A 24,104-nucleotide genomic window follows, 5' to 3' on the forward strand; every position below is an offset into this window, starting at 1 on the left:
TTTTTCATTGTCATTCCAAAATATCCCACTACATAAATATCTTTCATATAAAACAAAAGGACTTCTAACCAATAAAACCTCGTTTTTTTCCCTATCATTGTCTTTCTCTTCAAAGCTAAGAATCATGATAAGAGTTTGCTTTTATTGAGATCCTTTACTCTGTTCATTCTTCATGTGCAATTCGTAATTTGACTTTTAAAAAAATTTTTTTTAAGATTTTATTTATTCATGAGAGACATGAAGAGAGAGACAGAGACACAGGCAGAGGGAGAAGCAGGCTCCTTGCAAGGTGCCTAATTGGGGACTCAGTCCCAGGACCCCGGGATCATGCCCTGAGCCAAATGCAGACATTAAACCGCTGAGCCACCCAGGTGTCCCTGTAATTTGACTTCTACCCCCAACCCCATTCCCGTTCAAACTGTGTCTCTGGGGTCCTTTGTCTTCTCAGACATCACCTTTTGTTTTTATCCAACATCTCTGATTCTTCCTTCTTGGCTTCTTTTGGGGCCTTATTAATGTCCCTCAGGAGGCCTTATTAATGTCCTTCAGGGGTTCACCCCCATCCCTCTTTTCACTTTCAGCCCTTTTCTGGAAATCTCATCCATATCCAAATCTGGAGCTCAAACTGGAAAAAAATTTAAGAGACTACAACAACTCTGGTGAAAGGGAAATTTTAGGACAATGAAATTGAAAAGTTCTGGAAAGTAACGATAATGGAAATGAGATGTGCAAATGGAAATGTCCTTAGAATTCATGAGATACAACCAAATCAAAACTCATGAATGCCTATATCAAGCAAAATAAAAGCATAAGAAAATGAATAGAATATTCAACTAAAAAAGCTAGGGAAAAAGAGGAAGCTGAGAGAAAGCAGGAGGGTGGAATTGAAGATAAAAGCATAATGGCGCTGGGAAACGGAAATAGTGGGAACTAATAAAATGAAAGGCTGTTTTTTTATAAAAGGTTAAAAAAAGAAAGGTCACTGGCAAATTTTTTTTTTTTTTTTTGGAGAAAGCACAAAAATAGGCACCAAGGACTGGGGGGTGAAATAACCATCAAAGCACAGGACATTTAAAAATATCATGAGAGTAGTTTATATAACTCTATAGAAGCAAATTTGAAAATCTAGCTATAAAGGGCAACGTTTTAGTAGAATATAATTTGTCAAAACTTGTGTACCTGGATTGGAACACTTATTATTGTTAAGATGGCAATAATCCCCAAATCAATCAACTGACTCAACATAATCCCTGTGGAAATCCCAGCTACCTTTAAATTTTTTTTTCAGTAATCAACAAGCTGATCCTAGAATTTGTATGAAATTGCAAGGAACCTAGAAGAGCCACAATCTCAGAAGGAAGAACACAGTCAAATTCACATTTCCCAATTTCAGAATTTAAACGAAGCTACAGTAAGGCTCTGTAATACTGACATAATGATGTGAGGTCACACATGTGCATCGGTGGAACAGAGTTGAGAGTTTGGAAATAAACCTTTATGATTATAGTCAATGGATCTTCAACAAAGTTGGCAAGTCAAATTCAATGGAGAAAGAGTAGTCTTTTCACCAAATGGTGCTAGCACCGCTGGGTATTTCCATGCAAATAAATGAAGTTGGTCACCTGCCACATACCATATACAAAAATTATCTCAAAAGTAGATAAGAGACCTACATATAGGACCTAAAACTATAAAACCCTAGCAGAAAGCATAGGTGTAAGTCTTTGGGACCAAAGATTAGGTAGTGGTTTCTTAGATATGACACCTAAAGCATAAGTAACCGAAGGAAAAAGATACATTGGACTAAACCAAAATTAAAAACTTCTTTTTTAGGGATCCCTGGGTGGCGCAGTGGTTTAGCGCCTGCCTTTGGCCCAGGGCGCGATCCTGGAGACCCAGGATCGAATCCCACGTCGGGCTCTCGGTGCATGGAGCCTGCTTCTCCCTCTCCCTCTGCCTATGTCTCTGCCTCTCTCTCTCACTGTGTGCCTATCATAAATAAAATTTAAAAAAAAAAAAAAACAAACTTCTTTTTTACCCAAAAGAAAATAAAAATTCAGCCACAGAAGGGGAGAGAATATTTGTAAATCCTATATCAGCATCCAAGATATACAAAAAGGTCTTACAACTCAATAATAAAAATACAAATAACCCAGGATGCCTGGGTGGCTCAATGGTTGAGTGTCTATGCCTTTGGTTCAGGTTGTGATCCCAGGGTCCTGGGATCAAATCCTGCATCAGGCTCCCTGCAGGAAGCCTGTTTCTTCCTCTGCCTATGTCCCTGCCTCTCTCTCTGTGTCTCTCATGAATAAATAAATAAAATCTTTTAAAAAATACAAATAACCCAATTAAAAAGTGGGTGATGGATTTGAATAAACACTTCTCCAAAGAACATATTTAATGGCCAAAATGCACATGAAAATATGCCAAACATCATTAGTTGTTAGGGGAATACAAATCAAAACCATAAAGAAATACTACTTCAGATCCACTAGGATGACTCTAATTTTCTTAATGTAAAATAACAAATGCCAGTGAGGATGTGGAGAAATTAGAACCCCAATATGCTGCTGGTGGGAATGTGAAATGGTGCAGTCACGTTCATAAACAGTTTTGTAGTTCCTCAAGAAGTTAAGCAAAACAAAGAGTTACCATATGACCCAGAAATTTCATTTCTGGGCATATTCCCAAGGGAAATGAAAAAATATGTTCACACAAAATCTTGTACATGAGTGTTCATAGCAGCATTATTCCTAATAGCCAAAAAAAAGGAGAAACTCAAGTGTCTATCCACTGATGAATGGATAAATAAAATGTGGTATATCCATACACTAGAATATTCTTCAGCCACAAAGGGGAATGAAGTACTGACACATGCTACAAGGTGAGTGAGCTCGGGAGGCATCATGCCAAGTGAAAGGCGCCAGACACTGAAGGCCATGTGTGGTATGACACTTACAGGAAATGTCCATGGTAGGCAAGTCCATAGAGAAGGGCAGTAGCTAGTAATCCCAAGGAGGTGAGAGGAGGCGGAATGAGAAGGGACTACTAACAGATCTGTGATCCTTTCTGGGGTGACGGAAATGTTCTAGGATTAGGTAGTGGTATGGCTGCTTACCATTGTGAATTTACTAAAACCACTGAATTTTACACTTTCAAAAAAGCTATTGACAAAATAATAAAGCAAAACAAATGAACAAAACCTGGATCCGTGTAAAGATAGAAAATCTAAATATACTAATTTCCAAAGACTCAATAGGCAAGTTTTCAAAGAGCTCTCTCACCAAAAGGCTTCAATCCAAATGCTTTCATATGAGAATTCTATCAAACTGAAAAAAACTTTTGTACCAAGTTCTTCTAGAAAATAAGAAAAAGAAAAGTTCTAAATTCTTTTTCTGAGATAAGTATAATACAGAGAAGAAAAACTTAATTTAAAAAATCCTCCAGAACAATCTTACTTATGAATATCTATCTATCTAAAGAATGTAAGTGAAATACCAGCAACAAAATGCAAGATCATATATTTTTTTAAAGATTTTATTTATTTATTTATTCATGAGAGACAGAGACAGAAAGAGAGAGAGAGAGAGAGAGAGAGAGAGAGAGAGAGGCAAGAGACACAGGCAAGGGGAGAAGCAGGCTCCATGCAGGGAGCCCGACATGGGACTCCATCCCGGGTCTCTAGCTCCAGGATCAGGCCCTGGGCTGAAGGTGATGCTAAACCGCTGAGCCACCCGGGCTGCCCGCAAGATCATATTAAAGCAAAATGGAATTTATTCCAGGAATGAATGAATAGTACTATGTTGGGAAGTATATTAATATATTTAATTATATTAATAGATCTGAGAGGAAATATCATGGGATCTATAGACGCTTAAGAGGCATTCAACAGAATTCAACACATATTCATAATTTTGAAGACTCAATATGTCAGAGTTCTACAGAGAAACAGAAGCAATAGGATATATGTTTGTATCATCTATACCGACATTTGTATCTGCATTTGTATCTGCATATTTAAATATACAGAGAGGGGAGAAGGTGATTTATTATAAGGATTATCTCACATCATTATGGAGGCCAAGAAGTCCCATGACTACTGTGTATAAGCTGGAGAACCAGGAAAGCCATTGATATAATTCAGTCTGAGTCTAAATACCTGAGAACCAGGGAAGCTAATGGTGTAAGTCTGAGTCCAAAAGCCCAAGAAACAGGAGCACTGATGTCCAAGGGCAGGAGAAGATGGATATCTCAGTTCAAGCAAAGACAGCAAATCCACCCTTTTTCTATCTTTTTTTCTACTCAGGCTCCCATCAGATTAGATGATGCCCACTTGCATTGGTGAAGGCAACCTTCTTTACTCAGTCTACCATTCAAATGCCAATCTCTTCTGGAGACAGCCTCCCAGACACACCCAGAAATAATATTTTGCTAGCTATGTGGGTATCCCTTAACCCCAATCAAGTTGACAACATAAAAGTAACCATCACACTCAGTAAAGTAGATCTGGAAATATGTATATCTTCACATGAAATATGTGCATTTCAGCCTAAAATCTAGTTTCTTTTTAATGAGAAAGGACTATCCACATTTCTGTTAAAGTCAGGGACAAAATGAGAATATCCATATTTGCCGTTATGATGATTATCATTTTTTAAAGTAGGCTCCACGCCCAGCATGGAGCTCAACCTGAAATTTGAACTCACAACTCTGAGGTCAAGACCTGAGCCTCAGCTCAAGAGTGGGACATTTAACCAACTAAGCCACCCAGACACCCCAAATTTAGTATTGGAGGTTTTAGCCAACACAATTAGAGTCATAATGGAGGCATACATATTGGACATGACATGGCAGAAGGTAGAGAAGAGAGAAGGAGAACTATCCATATTTGCAGATGTGAAGTCATGAAATCTCTAGAAAACCAAGAGATCCAATGGGAAAATTACTACAGAAAAAAAAAAAGTCCAATAAAGAGGAAATAAAACTAATACCCAGAAACCAAGAGCCTTCAACTATACAATGACCAGTTAGGTGATATATAATGGAAGATAAAACCCATCTATAAGCTAAAATTTATAGACAGAATATAGCAAAAAAAATTACAAATGCTAGCTTAGGAAAATCTGGAAGACATAAAAAATACATTTGAGCAAATAGAAAGACATACCATGTTTTTTGGATAGGAAGACTTGAACTCATAAAGATGTCAAGTAATCCTAAATCAACTTACAAATTCAACACAGCCACAGTTAAAATGCCAATAGATGTTTTCTGGAGCTACCCAATTGAATTTCATGTTCATATGAAAAACAAATATGCAAGAATAGCCAGGAAATTGCTGATAAAGAAGAGAAAGGAGGGGGATCCCTGGGTGGTTCAGCGGTTTAGCGCCTGCCTTCGGCCCAGGGTGTGATCCTTGAGTCCCAGGATCCAGTCCCACAACAGGCTCCTTGCATGGAGCCTGCTTGTGTCTCTGTCTGTCTCTGTCTCTCTGTCTCTCAAATAAATAAAATTAAAAAAAAAAAAAAAGAGAAAGGAAATGAGTTTAGCTGTATTTGATAGTAAAACATTACAAATCCTTAACAGTGAAAAGAGTGTGGCATAAAAGTTAATTAAATAGAACAGAAAAATCCAGAAATATTCCCAGGTGCGTATGGAGAGTTCATTTATGAAACGAGGGAGAAGTCAGGTAAGTGTCAGACTCTTGGTTTCAGCTCAGGTCATGATCTCAGGGTCATGAGATTGAGCCTCATGTTGGGCTGAGTGCAGTCTACTTGAGATTCTCTCTCTCCCTCTGGCACTTCCACTCATGCTTTCTCTCTCTCAAATAAACATATCTGTGTTACATTATGTATATATATAAACACATGTATGTTATAAAACACATATACGTGTGTCTATATATAAATATATATATATTAATTCCTTTATGAACTTGAATGGGAAAAATGACTCACAACAAAATCCTAACGTTAAAGGTTGACACACTCAGACACATAAAAAAAAATCAAGCAAAAATGCCTTTAAAAAAAAATCAAGAGGTGAACGACTGAGAAAACCTTATATTGCAAGTGGCTAATATCATTGAGGTGTAAAAGTGGTATGTCCGATTAACCAGAACTCTCCATTCTTTGACCATAGACAAAAAGGCATGGATTATTATTTTAAAATAACTTTTTATTTCAAAAATATTAAATAAGTTATTTAAAAACTTAATCTTCTCCATATTTCTAAAAACATTTTGCTTTGAAATTAATTTTAGAGTTACCGAAACACAGAAGGTAGTGCCAAGTGGTCCTGTGTGTCCTTTGCTCACCTTCTCCTAATGGTCAGGTCTTAACTAGACATAGCACAGTCAGCAGAAGCGAAGATCTTCTGACACTTTCACTGGCTTTCCGACTACTCTCCATTCTCTCTCCAGGATCCAACAGAGAATCCTGTGTTCCATTTAATTCCTGTGTCAAGTGTCTTCAGTCTTCCAACCTGTGACAGTTCTGCAGTCTTTCTCTTTTGTGACCTTGATATTTTTGAAAAGTCCTGCTCTGTGGTTTTGTAAAATACCTTTCAATTTGGGCTTGTCCAATGTTTTCTCATGCACAGATCAAGGTAATGCACTTTTGGCAGGAATACCAAAGGAGTGATTTTGTATTCTTCTCAGAGCATATAATGTCAGGGGGTACTTGACATGGTTATGTCTTGTTAGTGGTGATGTTAACCTCGTTCACTTCAGGCAGTGTTTCCCAGGATTCCCCCTCCATAAAGTTATTATTATTCCCTTTGTAACTAGTAATATCTTGGAGGACATACTGCAAGACTATGCAAAATATCCTTTCTCCTCAAACTTTGTCTACTGATTTCAGCATTCATTGATTGACCTTACTTATAACAATGTCACTGTCATGTTTGCCAAATAGTGTTTCAGTGTTATTTTTCTTTTTCTTTTTTTTTTTCAGTGCTATTTTTCAAAAAGAAAAATAGGGAGCTTTTTGTTTGTTTTGTTTGGACAGTGAGCAGCCATTTGGCAATGTTGAACTTGGAATTATTTAGACCTTTCACAACAATGGAAAATGTTTTAGTTAATTAATCGAGTAAACACTTATTAAACCCTTGTTATAACCAAAACATCTATGAGAAATACGCAAAAGCCATGTTTGTTCTGTTCTGCATCTGAGTCTTTTTCTCTGCCACTACTTTTCACCTTACATCACATTAACCACCATGATTTGTCCTAAGAAGATGTCATTGGTAAGTGTCCTGAAAGACAGACTCTCAGGAGTCAGAGAATGGAATCTGCTTCCAGTTTTGCTCCATTCTAGTTGTGTTCCTGGAGGGTGAGTCAAAGTTCTAGTTTCCTTACTTTAAAATGGGGACGATAATATGGATTGATGTGAGAATTAGAATTAGAATTAGTTATTTTTAATTGAAAGGCATTTCTCAAATTGTGAAGTGTTCTACAAATTCATATATTATTCAACAAACGCTGAGTCCCTATTATGTGTGAGTTCCTTCTAAGTGTTGGAATATAGCAGTGGAGGGCCTCTGTCCTCATGGAGCTTTTATTTTTTTATTTTATTATTTTTTTTTTTAGAGAGAGAGAGGTAGAAGAAGAAAGGGAGAGGGAGAGAGAGCGTCATAAGCAGACTCCCCACTGTGTGCAGAGCCTGACATGGGGCTTAATCCCGTGGCCCTGAGATCATGACCTGAACCGAAATCAAGTGTTGGCTGAGTAACCAGTTGAGCCCCTTGGGGCTTACATTTTAGAGGCAAGAAACAGACAATATATAAGTGAAGAGATTTCAGATGGTAATCAGTGCTATAAAGTAAATAAAACAGGACAGTGTTACAGAATACTATAAGGAAAAATAAATAAAATACTATAAGGAAGGTAGAAGAGAATGATGTATTAGCAAATGAGAGTGTGGTGAGGTGGGATGAAGCTGTGTAGAACTCCGGTCAGGGAAAGCTTCTGTGGAGGTCATTTTTGAGTTAAGATCTTTAATATTTGAAGGAGCCAGCCATGCGAACTGGGGGAGAGCAAATATAAAGGTCCTCTGGAGGGGCAGGGGTGTAGTGTGTTACAGACCAGCACGGGAGCGTGGGGCAACATGGTGGGCAGCCAGAGACCAGGGTGTGAGACCAAGTGAGAGAGGTTGGCAGGCCCTCATCAGATAGAGCCTCACAGACATTATCAGTGCCGTGGGAAGTCACCGGAGAGTGATAGGCAGGGAAATTACGTACTATAATGTTCAGTTGTAAAAAATTGTTCTGGCTCCTGTGAGAGTGGATGGAGGTGGCTGATGAGAGCCGAGGCAGTGACACCTGAGAGTGACTTCCGTGATCCAGGTGAGAAGTGGCCAGAAAAAGGTGGCAGCGTTCAGCATAGAATAGTCATGACTGCTACTGTTATGGGCCTAGACGTGTCCCCCCAGAAGTCACATCCCTAATGCCCAGCACCTCTGAATACAACCTTATTTGATGATAAGGTCGTTAGAGAGGTGATTAAGGTAAAATAAGAGCATCAGAGTGGGCCCAAATCCAGTCTTAATGGAGTCTTGTGAGAAGAAATTTGGACACACCGAGACAGGGAGGCAAGCACACAGAGGAAGATAGGGTGAGGACATGGGGAGAAGGCGGCCATCTCCGAGCTCAGGGGAGAAGCCTCAGAAGAAACCGCCCCGCCTCCATCTCGATCTTGGACTTCCAGCCTCCAGAGCTTTGAGCAAACCAATCCCTGTTGTTTACACCCCCCCACCCCCCCGCAGGCAGACTCATGCAGTTATGATAATAATGACGGTGGTGGTGATTTCTTCATGGTATCTGCTGCCGCCTCAAGCTAGGGCATAGACTTGTGTGTGTGCATGTTTCCTCCCGCGTGGTTGCCAAGGGTAAAAGTAAAGATGGAGCTGAATTATTTATTCTCTATGTAGTGTCTGATGTTTCATAGAGTTCTTTTCTGAGATACACAGGAGACCCATTTCTTCACTTGGAGACTGCAAACTCTAGCATATAGGATGGTATGAGAAATAATACCGTAACAAGTTAGAACCCAGAGCTTTTTGGAAAGCATATTTTAGCAGTGGAAAAATGATCCTCACTTGATTAGAGGGACCTTCAGAAAAATAAGCCTATTTTTTGAGTAGAACCATTGTCCAAATAAGGAGGTTTAGCCATTATTATGTTGGTTTCATTTCATGGCTTTGCGAGAAAAGATCAATGTGTGAAAACTCCCTCTATGAGGGCAGGGTCCTCCTCTCATTGTCTGCTGTGCTGTGAATGGTACCTGGTGCACGGTAGTGTTTGGCAAGTATTTATGAGATGAATGTAAATCATTTTCAAATTCTAGTTTGTTCCTTCTTAGAATTTTTGAATTGCTTTCACCGTTCTCTCATACTTAGCTGAATATCAGCGATTCCATAGAGGAGGTAAAGTCTTTAGCCTGTGTCTTTCTCCCTTCCAATCGCATCCATTGTCCTGAGTCAGGTCTTCACTTGGAATGGTTTTGACCTTAGACTGCCCTTAACCGGAGGACTCACCGCCCAGCTCCGTGGCACTGGCGCCACCTCGTGTCAGGAACGTGACACTGCACCCACTGCAGGCCTGCAGGGAACCAGCCTGGCCCTGGTCACACAAGCTGTGCATGAATTAAAGGGTGATGCCTTTATTGGGCAGCCTTACCATGACTCATGTGTTCAGAAGGGATTTTTGTCCCCATGTTTATATTACATTATATATAGGGCAAGTGCGGAAACAGATTCTTAGTCTTTAGTCATAAAGGCTTCTGGAGTTGATTCATAGTTCTTATCAATGTGAGACATCTACTCCTATAAATACAGGGAAGAGCTCTGCAGAGTTTTAAGACTTTATATGAAATAGTTGATTTAATTGAGGTGTCATCAATTAGAAAAAAACACGAAATTGATTGATTGGTTGATTTTTTTTTTTTTTTTAGATTTTATTTATTCATGAGAGAGGCAGAGACACAGGCAGAGGGAGAAGCAGGCTCCCTGCGGGGAGCTGGACGTGGGATTCGATCCCGGGTCTCCAGGATTTGATCCCAGGTCCCTGGGCTGAAGGCGGTGCTAAACCGCTGAGCCACCCGGGCTACCCACGAAATTGATTTAAATGAAAGAAAAAAAATTTCCAAGGAAAAATGGTTTTTATTTTTGTTTTTTAATACAAGAACTGTATTTAATTTCTGTTCTGTATCCACGGTAGGACACTGAGTGGGTTGTTCACAAGATGAACCTGTCGGGATGCCGGGGTGGCTCAGTGGTTGAGCATTTTGCCCTTGGCTCAGGGCATGATCCTGGGGTCTGGGATCGAGTCCTGCATTGGGCTCCTCGCAGGGAGCCTGCTTCTCCCTCCTCCTGTGTCTCTGCCTCTCTCTCTCTCTCTATGTCTATCATAAATAAATAAATCTTAAAAAAAAAAAAAAGAGAAGATGAACCTGTCTAGGGACCGCAGGGCCAGGAGCTGTCCGTATGAAGTGGTGAGGACTCAGAGAATCAGTGTTGGAACCAAACCATCCTGACTTGCAGCTAGCCCACAGGAGCTGATTGTTAGGTTTTCAGGAATTCTGCAAGCTGCTGTTACAAACTAAATTATATGAAAGGTAAATGACATAAATTTACAAGTAAATTATATTAAAAACAAAGGAGCTCGCTTGGGCAGCACTTAGAGTGAAATTGGGTGGGTGCAGAGATTAGCTGAATTCCTGCACGAGAACCCGGGGGATGAGCCACCCAGGTGCCCCTTTTGTTTTGTTTTTAATGAAAACTTTTTATTTAAAAAATATCATACTTATAGACAAGTAGGAGTGGCACATGGCAAACTCAGTAAGTGATCTCAACTTTTTCAGGTTGTTCTGTATAAAATGCAACATGAATGTGGTAACTAACAATGAAAAGGTACTAAATACTCCCAAGTTTACCTCCTCCTAATTGCAGCACCATGTTTTACTCTCACTTATGCTTGTGAGGCAGTTTGCACAGGTGCTGGGATGCCAGGCAGTGGTGGGGACCCCGGGGGGGGGGGGCAGGCATTTCTTTCCACCTCTTCCACCAGCGACTTACTTTGGTAGCTTCATTCTTTGTGAGCCCCTGGTGGCTGTGTGGACAAGGTGGAAAAGCAAATACTGCTCATCAGGGCTTTTCCCTCCCAAGGGGCACACCCACCATTGTACACAAATGACTTTGTGCCTTTTCTCTGCTCTTGCTTCCAAAAGCCTGACAGGAAGACTTTGGGATGAATTATTAAAATTCAAGAACAATGTTTTGTTTCACTATACTGACTTCAGTAAAGTTTCTAACTGGTTGCTTTAAAAGGTTGCATTAATAATTGTAAATGCCTTAATGATTTAATATGTTACAATTGTTGTAAAAGTTATTTTATTATTTTTTTTAAAGATTGTATTTGAGAGAGAGCAAGCATGAGCAGAGGAAGGATTACAGGGAGAGGGTCCCAAGCAGACACTGCAGTGTGCGAGAAGTCCAACATGGGTCTTCATCCCACAACCCTGAGATCATGACCTGAGCCAAAATCCAGAGTCAGAAGCCAATTGACTGGGGCCCCCAGGCGTCCCTTAAAAGTTACTTTAAAATAATTTTCAATCATTTCACTTGATTCAAAATCCTATTTAGTAGAAGTGAAGTAGGTGAATCAGCCCCAATATGGTGTGTACTTGTGTCACTTTATTTCATAGTTTCATTTTAATGTTCCAGTTGTCTAACATCTTGGTTATTTCTTATTTCTGAATTTCTTTTATGTTCATTGGGAACTTTTGGAATTTTTTATACCTTGTCTCTGAAAGCTACAGTTTTAACTCCTAGCATGGTTTTTTTGTTTTTAACTTTTCCCTTTGCCGTTCTTCTCCTTTCTAGACCTCTGTCCCCTTCTCAGAAACTCATGGCCTCACGTTTTTCCGACCTCTGTTCTGTCTTGCCCTCTCTTCCTCTCTGTTTTTCTTAGGTCATGTTTAGGAACCTTATTACTTCTGAGGCTGGCAGGTTAGCTACGTGGTTTCCTTCTTTATGGCCGGGACCCCAGCCCCATCCCGGCACCATCTGGGGTTCTGGAGTCCACCCGACCCCTCTGCCTGCATTCCTGTGTTCTTGGCACCAGAATCCTAATGCCAAAGGCGCTCCTAGGATCCTCTGTCTTCTGTGCCTCTGGCCTTGTATTTCAGAACATGTGCAAACAAGAGGAGCTCAGAGGCCTCTTTGCTTCTCCTATAATTTCCCTCCCCACCCTCCTCTCATCCTGTACCCGCCTGGAGCAGTTCACCCTGCTGCCTTCTTCACTGTGGGGTCAAGGATGAACAGGGCTCCATCTGCCCCAGATACTTTTACCTGTTCTTAAGCCAAAACGATAGATAAAGTGTAATACAAAAAAAGGTAACTGTTTTAAATAGGTTCTATGAGGCAGGATTTCTGTTGACTTCTTACTGCTTTGGTTTTCATTTCAAATGTGCTTATATTGTTTGTTTTTCAAGTTTATTTACTTTTTGGTATCTCTCTACCCAACATGGGGCTCAAACTCATGACCTCAAGATCAAGAGTCGTGTGCTCTTCCAACTAAGCCAGCCCAGTGCCCACTTCTTGTTTTTTTTTTTTTTAACATTTTATTTATTGATTCATGAGAGACACAGAGAGACAGTGAAACAGACAGAGGGAGAACCAAGTTCCCCGTGGGGAGCCCGAGCCTGATGCGGTACTCAGTCCTAGGACCCTGGGATCATGACCTGAACCAAAGGCTGATGCTCAATTACTGAGCCACCCAGGTGCCCCTTTTGTTTTGTTTTTAATGAAAACTTTTTATTTAAAAAAATCGCACTTAAAGACAAATAGTAGAAGTGGCACATGGAACACTTGACATCACACAGGTGCACAGATGCAAAATGTTAACATTTCACTTTTGCCTATGTTCTCCCTCTTTTATAATATACACACACAGTTGCACATTTTCATTATTATTTTAATTTTTCTGGACTATTTGAGAATAAGCTGTGGGTGTTATGACCTTTTCCCCTGAAATACTCCAGTGTATATTTTCTAAGAACCAGAATATTCACTTACATAAGCCACAGGTATGTGCGTGTGTGTGTTTAAATATAATCTTAGAATAAGCGTAGCTGGGGAGAACTTGAGGAGGTCATTTGGCTCATCCCCCTGCTTCTTGCAGGTAAATTCCTCCAGTACATGATGGCTGCTTTCCAGGAGTGATAAGCCCAGATTCCCACAGGGACCAGGCCTGTGACGTGTGTGTGTGTGTGTGTGTGTGTGTGTGTGTGCGCGCCCCACCTAAATAGAGACCAACACTGTGCTGAACAAAACCTTATCTGCCAGCATGTCTGTACCTCAGGTCATCAGTTTTCAGACTGGATCTGTCTTCGAGGCTCCCATAGGGTGGAGCCTCCAAGCTTCTCTGGAAGTACCTCATTATGGTCAAGTTCTCCTGTGAGTCTCATGAAATCCCCGGCCAGGTTTATAGGAGGCAGCAGTGTGCAGGGTTGAAGAGTGTGGGTTCCCACCTGTGTGTAGGGATCCCATAGCCACCACTTCTAGGATCCTGGGGAAGTTACCTCACCCTTCTGGGTTTGTTTTCCTCCTCTGTAGAGTAGAGTAGGTGCTGTCTTCGTAGGGCTGTTGTCAGGAGTAAGTGGATCAGAATATTGAAGCACATGGGACGCCTGGGTGGCATGATCAGGTTGTGATCCCAGGGTCCTGAGATTGAGTCCCGCCTCGGGCTCCCCATGGGGAACCTGCTTCTCCCTCTGCCTGTGTCTCTGCCTCTCCCTGTGTGTCTCTCATGAATAAATAAAATAAAATCTTAAAAAAAAAAAGAAAATAATATTGAAGCACTTGAGAGCAGAGCTAAACCGCGTGTGGCTGTGTGCAGCCTGTAGGTGGTGGAGGGGTGTGAGTGGGCTGTGGGGCTACCCCTTCTCCAAGTCCCAGAGGAGGTGTCCCTTCCCAACCAGAAGGCAAATTAGTCCTGTCTCATGTCCTGCCCCCCAGGTTGGACCCGCAGCCCCGGTGCCCTGCTCCCTGTGGGGGTGGGGGACACTGCTGGGATGCACTGAGCAAGTTCTTGAACATCTTGGGGTTGTCTCCTTATCTATGAAATGGAGAGAGTGGGGGCTCCCCCTCCCTGCCACGGAGCAGTGCGAGGAGTAAAGGCATCTCTGGGGCCCGAGTTTGAACTGTGAGAGTCCTGGCCAGGAGCTGCAGGTGCCTCTCCGGAGCTGCCACCTTGTCCCCCTGGCCACCCAAGTCCCCCTGCCATCGCCGCTCGCACAGGCTTGCTCTTCCTCCGTCCCTGAATGTGCTGTTGCTGAGATCACTAGTGGCCTTCTCTCTGTGGGCTGCTGCTGCTTCTCTTCGGCTCAAGGGACAGTTTTAACAGCGAAGTCATTTTGCAACCAGGGGTCTGGGCAGAGTGCAGTTGAGGGTCCGTGGGAGCAAAAGAGGAGTGGAGAGGCTGTCAGAGGCGGGACAGACAGAGGAGTGGGTGGCGGGGAGCTAGGCACAGTGGGTCTGCAGAGGGGCTGGGCCTGGAGTGGATGGTGGGCAGGGAACTCACGGAGACAAGATGAAGGATTTGGAACAGGGGCTGTGGGAACAGAGGGAGTGGGCTTGGAGGTGGTCAGGTACCTATCAGAAATGTCTTCAAGGGATGCCTGGGTGACTCAGTGGTTGAGCATCGCCTTTGGCTCAGGTCATGATCCCGGGATCCTGGGATTGAGTCCTGCATTGGGCTCCCTGCATGGAACCTGCTTCTCCCTCTGCCCGTGTCTCTGCCTCTCTCTCTCTCTCTCTCTCTCTCTCTCTCTCTCTCTGTGTGTGTGTGTGTGTGTCTTTCATGAGTAAATAAATAAAATCTTAAAAAAAAAGTCTTCAAGATAAGGGAGGAAAATATCTGAATATTTTGGGGGCAAAAGAAGAAGCAACTGGTAGAGGATGAAGATGCTGAGTGGGGAGCGAGTGTGTCCTGAACAAGACACAAGAGCCAGGGACTTGAGAGGATGCTTACCCAGATGAGTGCCAAGTGATGCATATAATTAGGAGGAAGAAAGAGGCAAGACAGGAACTAAGAAAAACTCAGAGGAGTTAGTTTTTTATTCCTTGGAGGCTGAGGGGGAAGGGGCGGGAAGTATGTATGTACTTCTAAAGAGGTAAGCGGGCAGGGCAGGGCCTGTAATGGTAGGGGGCCCCCTCCGAATGCATGAGTCCCTCCCAAATTCATAGATAGCCCAAACCCCCATGTGATGACGTTTGGAGGTACGCCTTTGGGAAGTGGTCAGGTTTAGATGAGGTCAGGAGAGTGGGGCCCCCACGATGACTAGAGCCCTTAAAAGAAGAGGGGGACCCAGAGTGGGCTCGAAGTCTGCTGTGTGAGGACACGGAGCCAGGTGGCCATTGCAGGCCAGGAAGACTTTTTTTTTTTTTAAGATTTTATTTATTTATTCACGATAGACATAGAGAGAGAGAGAGAGGCAGAGACACAGGAGGAGGGAGAAACAGGCTCCATGCAGGGAGCCTGACGGGGGACTCGATCCCGGGACTCCAGGATCATGCCCTGGGCCAAAGGCAGGAGCTAAACCTCTGAGCCACCCAGGGATCCCCCCAGGAAGACGGTTCTTACCAGACACTGAACCTGATGGTGCCTTGGCCCTGGGCCCCGTGGCCTCCAGAGCTGTGAGCAATGATGTTTTGCCTTCATCCGCCCGGGCTGTGGTGTGTAGCTGTGCAGCCCCAGCTGACGTGGCAGGTGGTAGGATGGTGAGCCGTGGTGCTCACTCAGTCTGCGTCTGTTTGGGGACGTGGGTGACAGATATGTGGGGTCTTCTGCTGAAGTGAGGTGCATCCGAGGTTTGGAGCTTGAGGCAAGAGGTGATAGATGAATGGAGCAGGCAGGATGGAGGGGGAGGGTTAGGGTGCGGTAGATGGCAATTTTGTTTGCTTTTGTTTTGTTTTGTTTTAAGGATTCTATTTATTTATGCATGAGAGACACACACACACAGAGAGGCAGAGACACAGGCAAAGGGAGAAGCAGGCTCCATGCAGGGAGCCCAGTGGACTCGATCCCAGGACCCCAGGATCACGTCCTGAGCCAAAGGCAGCCGCTCAACCACTGGAGCCAGCCAGGCATCCTGGTAGATGGACATTTTGAATGGTTGGCTGGAACATATCGAGCAGTCATGTGTAGATGAATTCACTGCAAAACACAGCTCGTGGGCCGGTTTGCAGGGGCACAGAGGGCATTCCTGGGTTATTGTGGACTTGTCAGCCAAAGAAGCCTTTTGCCTTTTCCTCTTACGTGAGTGAGGCCTTCATGTTTTAGGACTAGAGAGAAAGCAGCAGCTTGGTGCCGGACAAATGGAACGAGCTTTGTTTTCTGTGGTCTCCCCAGACAGAGCAAGAGTGAGCCAGTCTAACTGGATTCATTCAGGAGAGGTGAGAAGGGGCAGGGGTCTTTCTAAGGGGAGCCAGGGGAGAGAGAATTTTCTAGACTGAAAGGAAGCACCTGCCTCCCTCTGACCCAGAGCAGCCCACTGGTGGTGGGAGGCCCTGGGGGCTCGCGCAGGCCCTCTTCCTTGGACAGCTGGGTTGGGGCAGGTCTCTGGAAAGTTCTTGCTAGACTCCTGGCTGGTCTCTTCCCGCCAGCACAGTCTCCTCAGAGGAGCTCTTGTGCAGCCCAGCCTCACTCCCCGAGCTGTCTGCAGCCTGGACCTTCCTCCTGCTCCCTCTGTCATGTGTCACGTTTGGGGGTGGATTGTACCCCACCCACCAGCAAGCACCTTAGCCCTTCCCATGTCCTGGGTATTGGTAGCGACAAAGGGCTCATTTCAATCTGCTCTCAAGTTTCTCAGGCACAAGGGGTATTGATTACCTTGCTGACCCAGCACAAGGTAATTCTGCTTTTCCCTCCACGTACGTCTCTTCTCAAAGGCTGACTCACGATGGCAGCTCTTCCTAGCTATTTCCAGAAACAGAGGGTATCGGATTTAAAATTTAAAATGTTCTGGGGATCCCTGGGTGGCTCAGCGGTTTAGCGCCTGCCTTTGGCCCAGGGCGCGATCCTGGAGACCCGGGATCGAGTCCCACGTCGGGCTCCCGGTGCATGGAGCCTGCTTCTCCCTCTGCCTGTGTCTCTGCCTCTCTCTCCCTCTCTCTCTCTCTCTCTGTGTGACTATCATGAATAAATAAAAATTAAAAAAATAAATAAATAAAATGTTCTAGTAACCATATTTTTTTAAAAAAAGGTGAAAGACAAACTGGTAAAATTAATTTTAATGCTATGTTTTATGCAACCCAGTGTGTCTCAAATATTGTCTTTTCAACATGTATCAGTTTAGAAATTATCAGAGATATTTTACTTTTTTTTCCCCTAGACTCGGTTTTTGAAATCCATGTGTATTTTACAGTTACAGCCTGTTTTCACTTGGGCTTCTCACATGCCCAGTGCTCAGTAGTCAGATGGAGGCAGGGACCACTGTCCTAGACGAGGGCCTGTGGGGACTTCCAGGCCCCCCTGTCCCATCCCCCCAACATCGTGCAGGGTAACTAGCCTTTCCTTGGGTCCCTCTGATTCTGGACTCTCTGTGGTTCTCTGATGCACATAGAGAGGCCTGGAAGGTTATGGAGGGGCTAAATCTATGAATACTTAACAAATCATATGTTTTTTTGTCCTTGCCTCATTAACTATCGGTTCTTTTTTCTTGTTTAATTTTATTTGTTTATTTGAGTGAGAGAGAGAGAAAGCATGAGCAAGGGAAGGAGCAGACTCCCTGATGAGCAGGAAGCCTGTCGCAGGCTCGATCTCAGGACCTCAGGATCATTACCTAAGCAGAAGGCAGATGCTTTACCGCCTGAGCCACCCAGGCTCCCCTATCAGTTCCAATGCATACAGCAGGAGTCCGATGCTACAATGATATATTTACCACATTGGTGTTAGCCAGATTCATGGGACACCTTTAGGGGACTTCTTGAAAGTCTAGGCTTATAGAATGCTTCAGTGTCTATAGTCACAGCATCACCTTCAGGTCCTACCTTCATGAGGGATGTGGGCATGAGAATCCATGCATGAGTGTTGGGACTGAGCTGCTTGGGTGGGTATGAAATAAGAAGACCTTACATGTTTAGCTGGCCCTCGTTTAGTCTGAAGGAAAACCAATAAGTGAAAATTAATCCCGTCTCCCACAGTTACTGATTTTCAGTTTTCCTCTCACTACTCATTCTGCAACCTCTTTAAGTGATGAACCTAGACATTCTTGTTTAACATGTTTTCTCAGTAAAATAGGGAGTAAATATCATACCACTGATACCATCCAGAATGGTTAAGAAATGAAATATTCTAGTTAAGTATTTGTGAAATTAAGTTCACACTCAAATACTACAACTGTAATAATTTTAAGTGGAAATATATTTTAAAAATATTTTATTTATTCATGAGACACACACACAGAGGTGGAGACATAGGCAGAAGGAGAAGCAGGCTCCTTGTGGGGGGCCTGATGTGGGACTCGATCCCAGGACCCCGGGATCATGACCTGAGCCAAAGGCAGGCGCTCCACTACTAAGCCACCCAGGTGCTCCTTGGTGGAGATATTTAATAATCTATTACAAATCCTCTGTCTTAGCATCTAGAGAATACGGACTATAATTCATACTTAGGTTATTTGCTAAATTGAATTACGATATTATGGGAGGGTAGGGGAGTCATTAATATTTATGGAGTGGCTACTCTGCCAAGAGCTGTGCTTTTATATTATGATATTCATATTATTTTATGCTGAGGGTGTTCCCAGCCCCATTCTAAGTATTTGAAGGAAGAGGTTATATGTTACGCCCCAGCTAGGCTTATGCACTCAGAGACTGGCCTGCCCTGCCTAGCACAGTGCAGGGCAATCTGACACCAGAGCCCTGCTACTAAGTACTCTGCACTAATGTGAACTTCTGCACAAACCTCTGGGGGAGACATTATTGTTCTGCCCCAGACAGTGAGGTGCAAAACAGTTAACGAATTCAAAATCAGCTAGTAAGTGGCCAGCATTTCTTTTTCTTCCTCTCCCCTCCTTTTCATTTTCTAGAACTTGTGGATTTTGGCTCAGGCAGGGCTTGAGTTTGTAAATCAGTGCAAACACTGTTTCGTCTTCCTTTGGTTCACTTGTCTGCCTTTTTCTTTCCCAGGAAATATCTTCTCTCCTCCATGAGGCAGTACTGATTGACTTCATTTGCTGTGCTACGTCCACCCTTGAAGTGGTTTAGAGAAACAACGGCGCTTGCTTTTCAAAGTTTATATTCTGAAACTATTGACTATTTTTTCCTGCAGAGAGATCGGAACAATTATCAGGTCACTAGGGTGCTGCCCAAGTGAAGGAGAGCTGCATGACCTGATCTTAGAGGTAAGCAAGGCTGCATGGGCTGGGCTCCCTGCTATGCCCATTCCTTGTACTTGAACACCTTTACCTGCAGCTAAGCATGTCCTAAACTAATGTCCTAAACTAATAATGGGTGCACTTGATGAAGACATTTGGGCAACTGTGTGGATTGGCCAGCCAGCAGTTCTGAAACAATATCAGATCTGGAAGAAATGGCTTTGACCAAGTAACCCAATGGCTCAAGTAAGGAGCCCACCTTAGATATTATTTATATTCTAAAATTAGTTGAAGAGGGGCACCTGGGTGGCTCAGTCGGTTGAGTGTCAGACACTTGATTTCAGCTCAGGTCATGATCCAAGGGTCATGAGATCGAGCCCCGCATAAGGCTCCCCACTCAGTGGGGAGTCTGCTTCTCCCTCTCCCCCTATTCGTTCCCCACTCATAAATAAAACAAATACAATCTTTTTTTTAAAGCTTATATTCATTTGAGAGAGAGAGTGAACCAGAGAGAGAGAGAGAGATCAAGCATGATCAGGGGCAGGGAGAGGGAGAAATAAACTCCCCACTGATTAGGGAGCTTGATTCAGGACTCTATCCCAGGACCCTGAGATCATGACCCAAGCAGAAGGCAGACCCTTAACTGACTGAGCCACCCAGGTGCCCCTAAATAAATAAAGTCTTAAAAAAATAAAATTAGTTGAAGAAAGCAGATACTTGGGACCAACTATGTGTGGAAAGAACATGGCAGATGAAAGGAATTGTGGTGAAGAATTTCAGTTCAGAGGAGATAGAAATGGAGGGGGACTGTAAGAAATTTATATTTTTTTGGGGGAAAAACCCTAACTTTCAGAATAAGTAGTAAACATAACAAAATAATAAGAACCAACTTGACACTGACTGAACAGTCTAAGAATTTTAAAAATGGTTATTTGTAATAGCGTCGATGAGTCTCTGGAGGGAATAATCTTGTAAAGCAGTAATGAATGGCCCAAGATCAGAGAGCTTTCTGCCCTGTTAGGTTTCCCAGAAAAGTGTCTGGTCTAACTAACCTCAGATGTAGCTTTCAGTTTAACAAAGCAGAGGCCTGAAGGGAGCGAAGCTACCTGGGCCACCACCAGGAGAAGAATCTGTTCAGAGCTGCTTCTCCATGTGGGTTTTGGTGGAGGCCAGAATCAAGCAGGAGATGAGGGGAGGCAGGCAAGGAAGTGGGATTTTGTTGATTTATGGGCCTAGCCCAGCACTGACTCGGTGAGTCACTTGACCTCTGTGTTCATTTCTCTGTGATGATACCTACTTCAAAGCTAAATGCAATCATGTATTAGAAGACATGTTTTGAATCCTAAAGCACTCTATACAGTTAAGGAGTGGAAGATTAGAAAGACAACTCTGTTGCCTGCTATTAGCATTGTGGCAACTAAAAAAGCAGTACCGATTTTTCATTAACATTTAAAAATATTCAGTAAAAAAAAAAATTCAGTAAAGCTCAAAATCTTTACATTGTTTTTTTCCATTTTGAGACCCAATAAAACTATTTTTACTCAGAGGGGAAAAAAAATCTTTTTTTTCCTGAGTTGGTCCTCACATTCTTAAAAAAAAGGTGTTGATCGCTGCTTGACAGTGTTTATCGACAAAGCTCGAATTTGTGCTAGGGAAAGAGGAAAGTTGGCGCTGTGGAACAGATAAGAAATGGAAGATGAATTTATAGTGAACTCATAATTATTGCATATAATTCAGTAGAGTAAATGGAGCAGGTTTGAATCAGCAAACCACAATCCCTGGGCCAAATCCAGCCCACCACCTATTTTTACAAATAAAGTTTTATTTGAACAAAGCTCAATTCATTTATTTACATATTGTCTTTGGCTGTTTTCTCACTACAAGAGTGAGCTGAATCCTTGTGACAGAGACCATATGGTTTGCAAAGCTTAAAATATCTACTGTCTGGTCCTTTGCAGAAAAAGTTTGCCAACTCTTGATCTGTAAGCTTCTCTGGCAAAGTAGAATAAACACCACATCTTGTGTCAGGAGGTCTATGTTCAAATCCCATAGCTACCACTTACGGCTTTGTCTTTCAAAGTCGGTTCCACATCCACAAAAGGAATGCAAATAGCATAGTGTCTTTATGAGGATTAAATCTGGTAACTATGAGGAATCAGGTGTTGCTTGATGGGCACTCTGTGCATATATGGGGTTGCTTGTTCTGTAGGTACCTGTCTACTGAAGTTACCCCATGGGTCTGGGCAGTTAATCACAGTAGATGCTCAGGGCCCTGCATTTTATTTTGTCATTGTCCCTTTCTTAGATATATTGACACAACCTTTGAAAGTTACAAATGGTTAGAACAGCTGGACCAGGACGGATGACTGTTGTCTAAGCCCTGTATGTGCTTTTCTGTCTTTGTGCACAATTTATTCAAATTAAATTATAGTGATATACTTCAGAAGTTTTGGGTGTGACTGTCCTTTTTTGAGGTTTCCCAAATAAGTGAGAGAGAAAAAACACGTAGATATTTGTTGGTATCAAATACATTTAGAAAACCAGAGCTCCAAATAGTAAAGCTCTAGGAGTGAATCCCTTATTGCTAAGTGCTCTGTAATATTTTCAGAAATGAAAACTATTTCTACTTCTTTTGCTTTAAAATGCAATAATGTAAAAAAATAAATAAAATGCAATAATGTGATGATGCTCTAAACTTCTGTAAAACATCAAAACCTATGTGCAGTTCTCTAGTTGGCATTTACTTAAATTATAGTCTAAGTACATACTCTCAGCCCCTTGTTTCCTAAAGAGCAGTATAGTGTGATGTTTCTCTTAAAACAGATCATTTAAAAATCACTTGGCATTGATCCCTCTATTTCATATTCTTCAGTTACCAACTGGCCCCAAGTAATCTCAGCCCATTTGGAATATCACAAAACTCAGCAACAGCGAGAAGGCTTAATACCCAAATTTTATTGGCATACAGGTTACCAAACAATTCTTCTTCCTTTACTATGAAGTTACAACCTTCCAGGATCTTCCATGTGGGAACTAGGAGGATGGGACAATATCTCAGTACCAGTGGGAAGGGCATGTAGAGGTTTACAGCCTTTGAAGTTCAAACCTAAGTGGAATTGTGGAGAATTTAAAGTAATTAGAAAGGAGAACTAAAAGACATTTGCAAAATAAGACCTATGTTGGTAAGATTATGACATTATACAGTGATTTTTTTTAAAAGGTCATTCATCAGGAAGGTATAAAAATCATAAATGTCCATGTAGCTAATAACAGAGCTGCAATATCCATGAGGCAAAAATGGACAGAGAGAGGGATAGACAGACAATTCCACAATCATAGAAGGAGCTTTTAAAAACCCTCTCTAAATAATTGATAGAGTATCTACATAAAATATCAGCAAAGATGTAGATGATAACCATCAATCACCCCAGCCTAATTGATATTTATAGGACACTACACCCACAAAATGCAAAATACATGTTCTTTCCAAGTGTATGGAATGCTCAATAGGATAGATTAAGTGCTGGGCCATAAAACAAGTCTCAGTAAATCTTTAAAAATTGAAATCATATAGGATATTTTCTCTGATTTTAAAAATGAAATGAAGAGAGGGCATCCTGGGTGGCCCAGCGGTTTAGTGCCGCCTTCAGCCCAGGGCGTGATCCTGGAGACCTGGGATCGAGTCCCACGTCGGGCTCCCTGCATGGAGCCTGCTTGTCCTGCCTGTGTCTCTGCTTTCTCTCTCTCTCTGTGTCTCTAATGAATGAATGAATGAATGAATGAATAAATAAATAAATAAATAAAAACTTAAAAAAAAATGGAATGAAGAGGCACCTGGGTGACTCAGTCACTTAAGTGACTTACTTGATTTGGCGCAGGTCCTGATCTCAGGGTTGTGAGATCGAGCCCCACATCAGGATCTGTGCTCAGTGTGGAGCCTGCTTAAGATGCTCTCTCTCTCCCTCCCTCTGTCTCTCCCTACTGCTCCTGCTCGCTCTCTCTAAAAAAAAATAAATAAATATGAAATAAGTCAGAGACCAATAGAGAATAAGATAACTAGGAAATCTTCAAATATTTGAAATTAAGAAAAAAAAATTGAAATTAAGCAACATACTTTCCAATAATTCACAAATCAAAGAAGAAATCACAAGAGGAATTTTGTGTATCACAAGAGTATTTTGTGAACGTTAATGAAAATACAACATATCAAAATAAAATGCACTTAAATAAATATAAATGCATTTTATAATGTGGAATAAAAAAGGATTCATATTAATAAAGATAAACAAAAAAAATAAAGATAAACAACTTGATCATAAAAGAAAATACAATATATCAAGCTTGTGGGATACAGGTAAGCAGTGCTTAGAGACCAGCTTATAACTTTAAATGATTATACCAGAAAAGAAAAAAAGGCCTAAAATTAATTATCAAAATTCTCATTGTAACAAACTGGAAAAAGAAGAGGAACATAAACTCAATATAAATGAAAGAAAGACAATTATGAACAGCAGAAATCAGTGAAATAGAAAATGGACAGAGAAAAATCACTGATAGCAAAATACTAGTCTTTTCAAATAAAATTGATAAACTTCTAACTAAGATGATCAAGACAAATTACCTACATCAAAATTAAAGGAGGGTTTATCATTATCTTTCAGACATTTTAAAAGGATAAGAAAGGAACAACTTTATGCTAATAAACCTGGCAACTTAGATAAAACGG

The 24,104-nt window shown here is 42.0% G+C and overlaps 1 protein-coding gene across 1 annotated transcript in view; it reads left to right on the plus strand.

Annotated features, from left to right (window-relative positions):
- The window catches only part of EFCAB2 (EF-hand calcium binding domain 2), a 121,654-nt gene that overhangs the window by 80,547 nt on the left and 17,003 nt on the right, over window positions 1-24,104 (plus strand). Inside the window, exon 3 of the mRNA XM_055324401.1 lies at window positions 19,333-19,405. Coding sequence (XP_055180376.1) covers window positions 19,333-19,405 — 73 coding nt within the window. The remainder of the gene's footprint in view (window positions 1-19,332; window positions 19,406-24,104) is intronic.

This window comes from Nyctereutes procyonoides, unplaced genomic scaffold, assembly GCF_905146905.1.
Source record: "Nyctereutes procyonoides isolate TBG_1078 unplaced genomic scaffold, NYPRO_anot_genome, whole genome shotgun sequence".
NCBI lineage: Eukaryota > Metazoa > Chordata > Mammalia > Carnivora > Canidae > Nyctereutes > Nyctereutes procyonoides.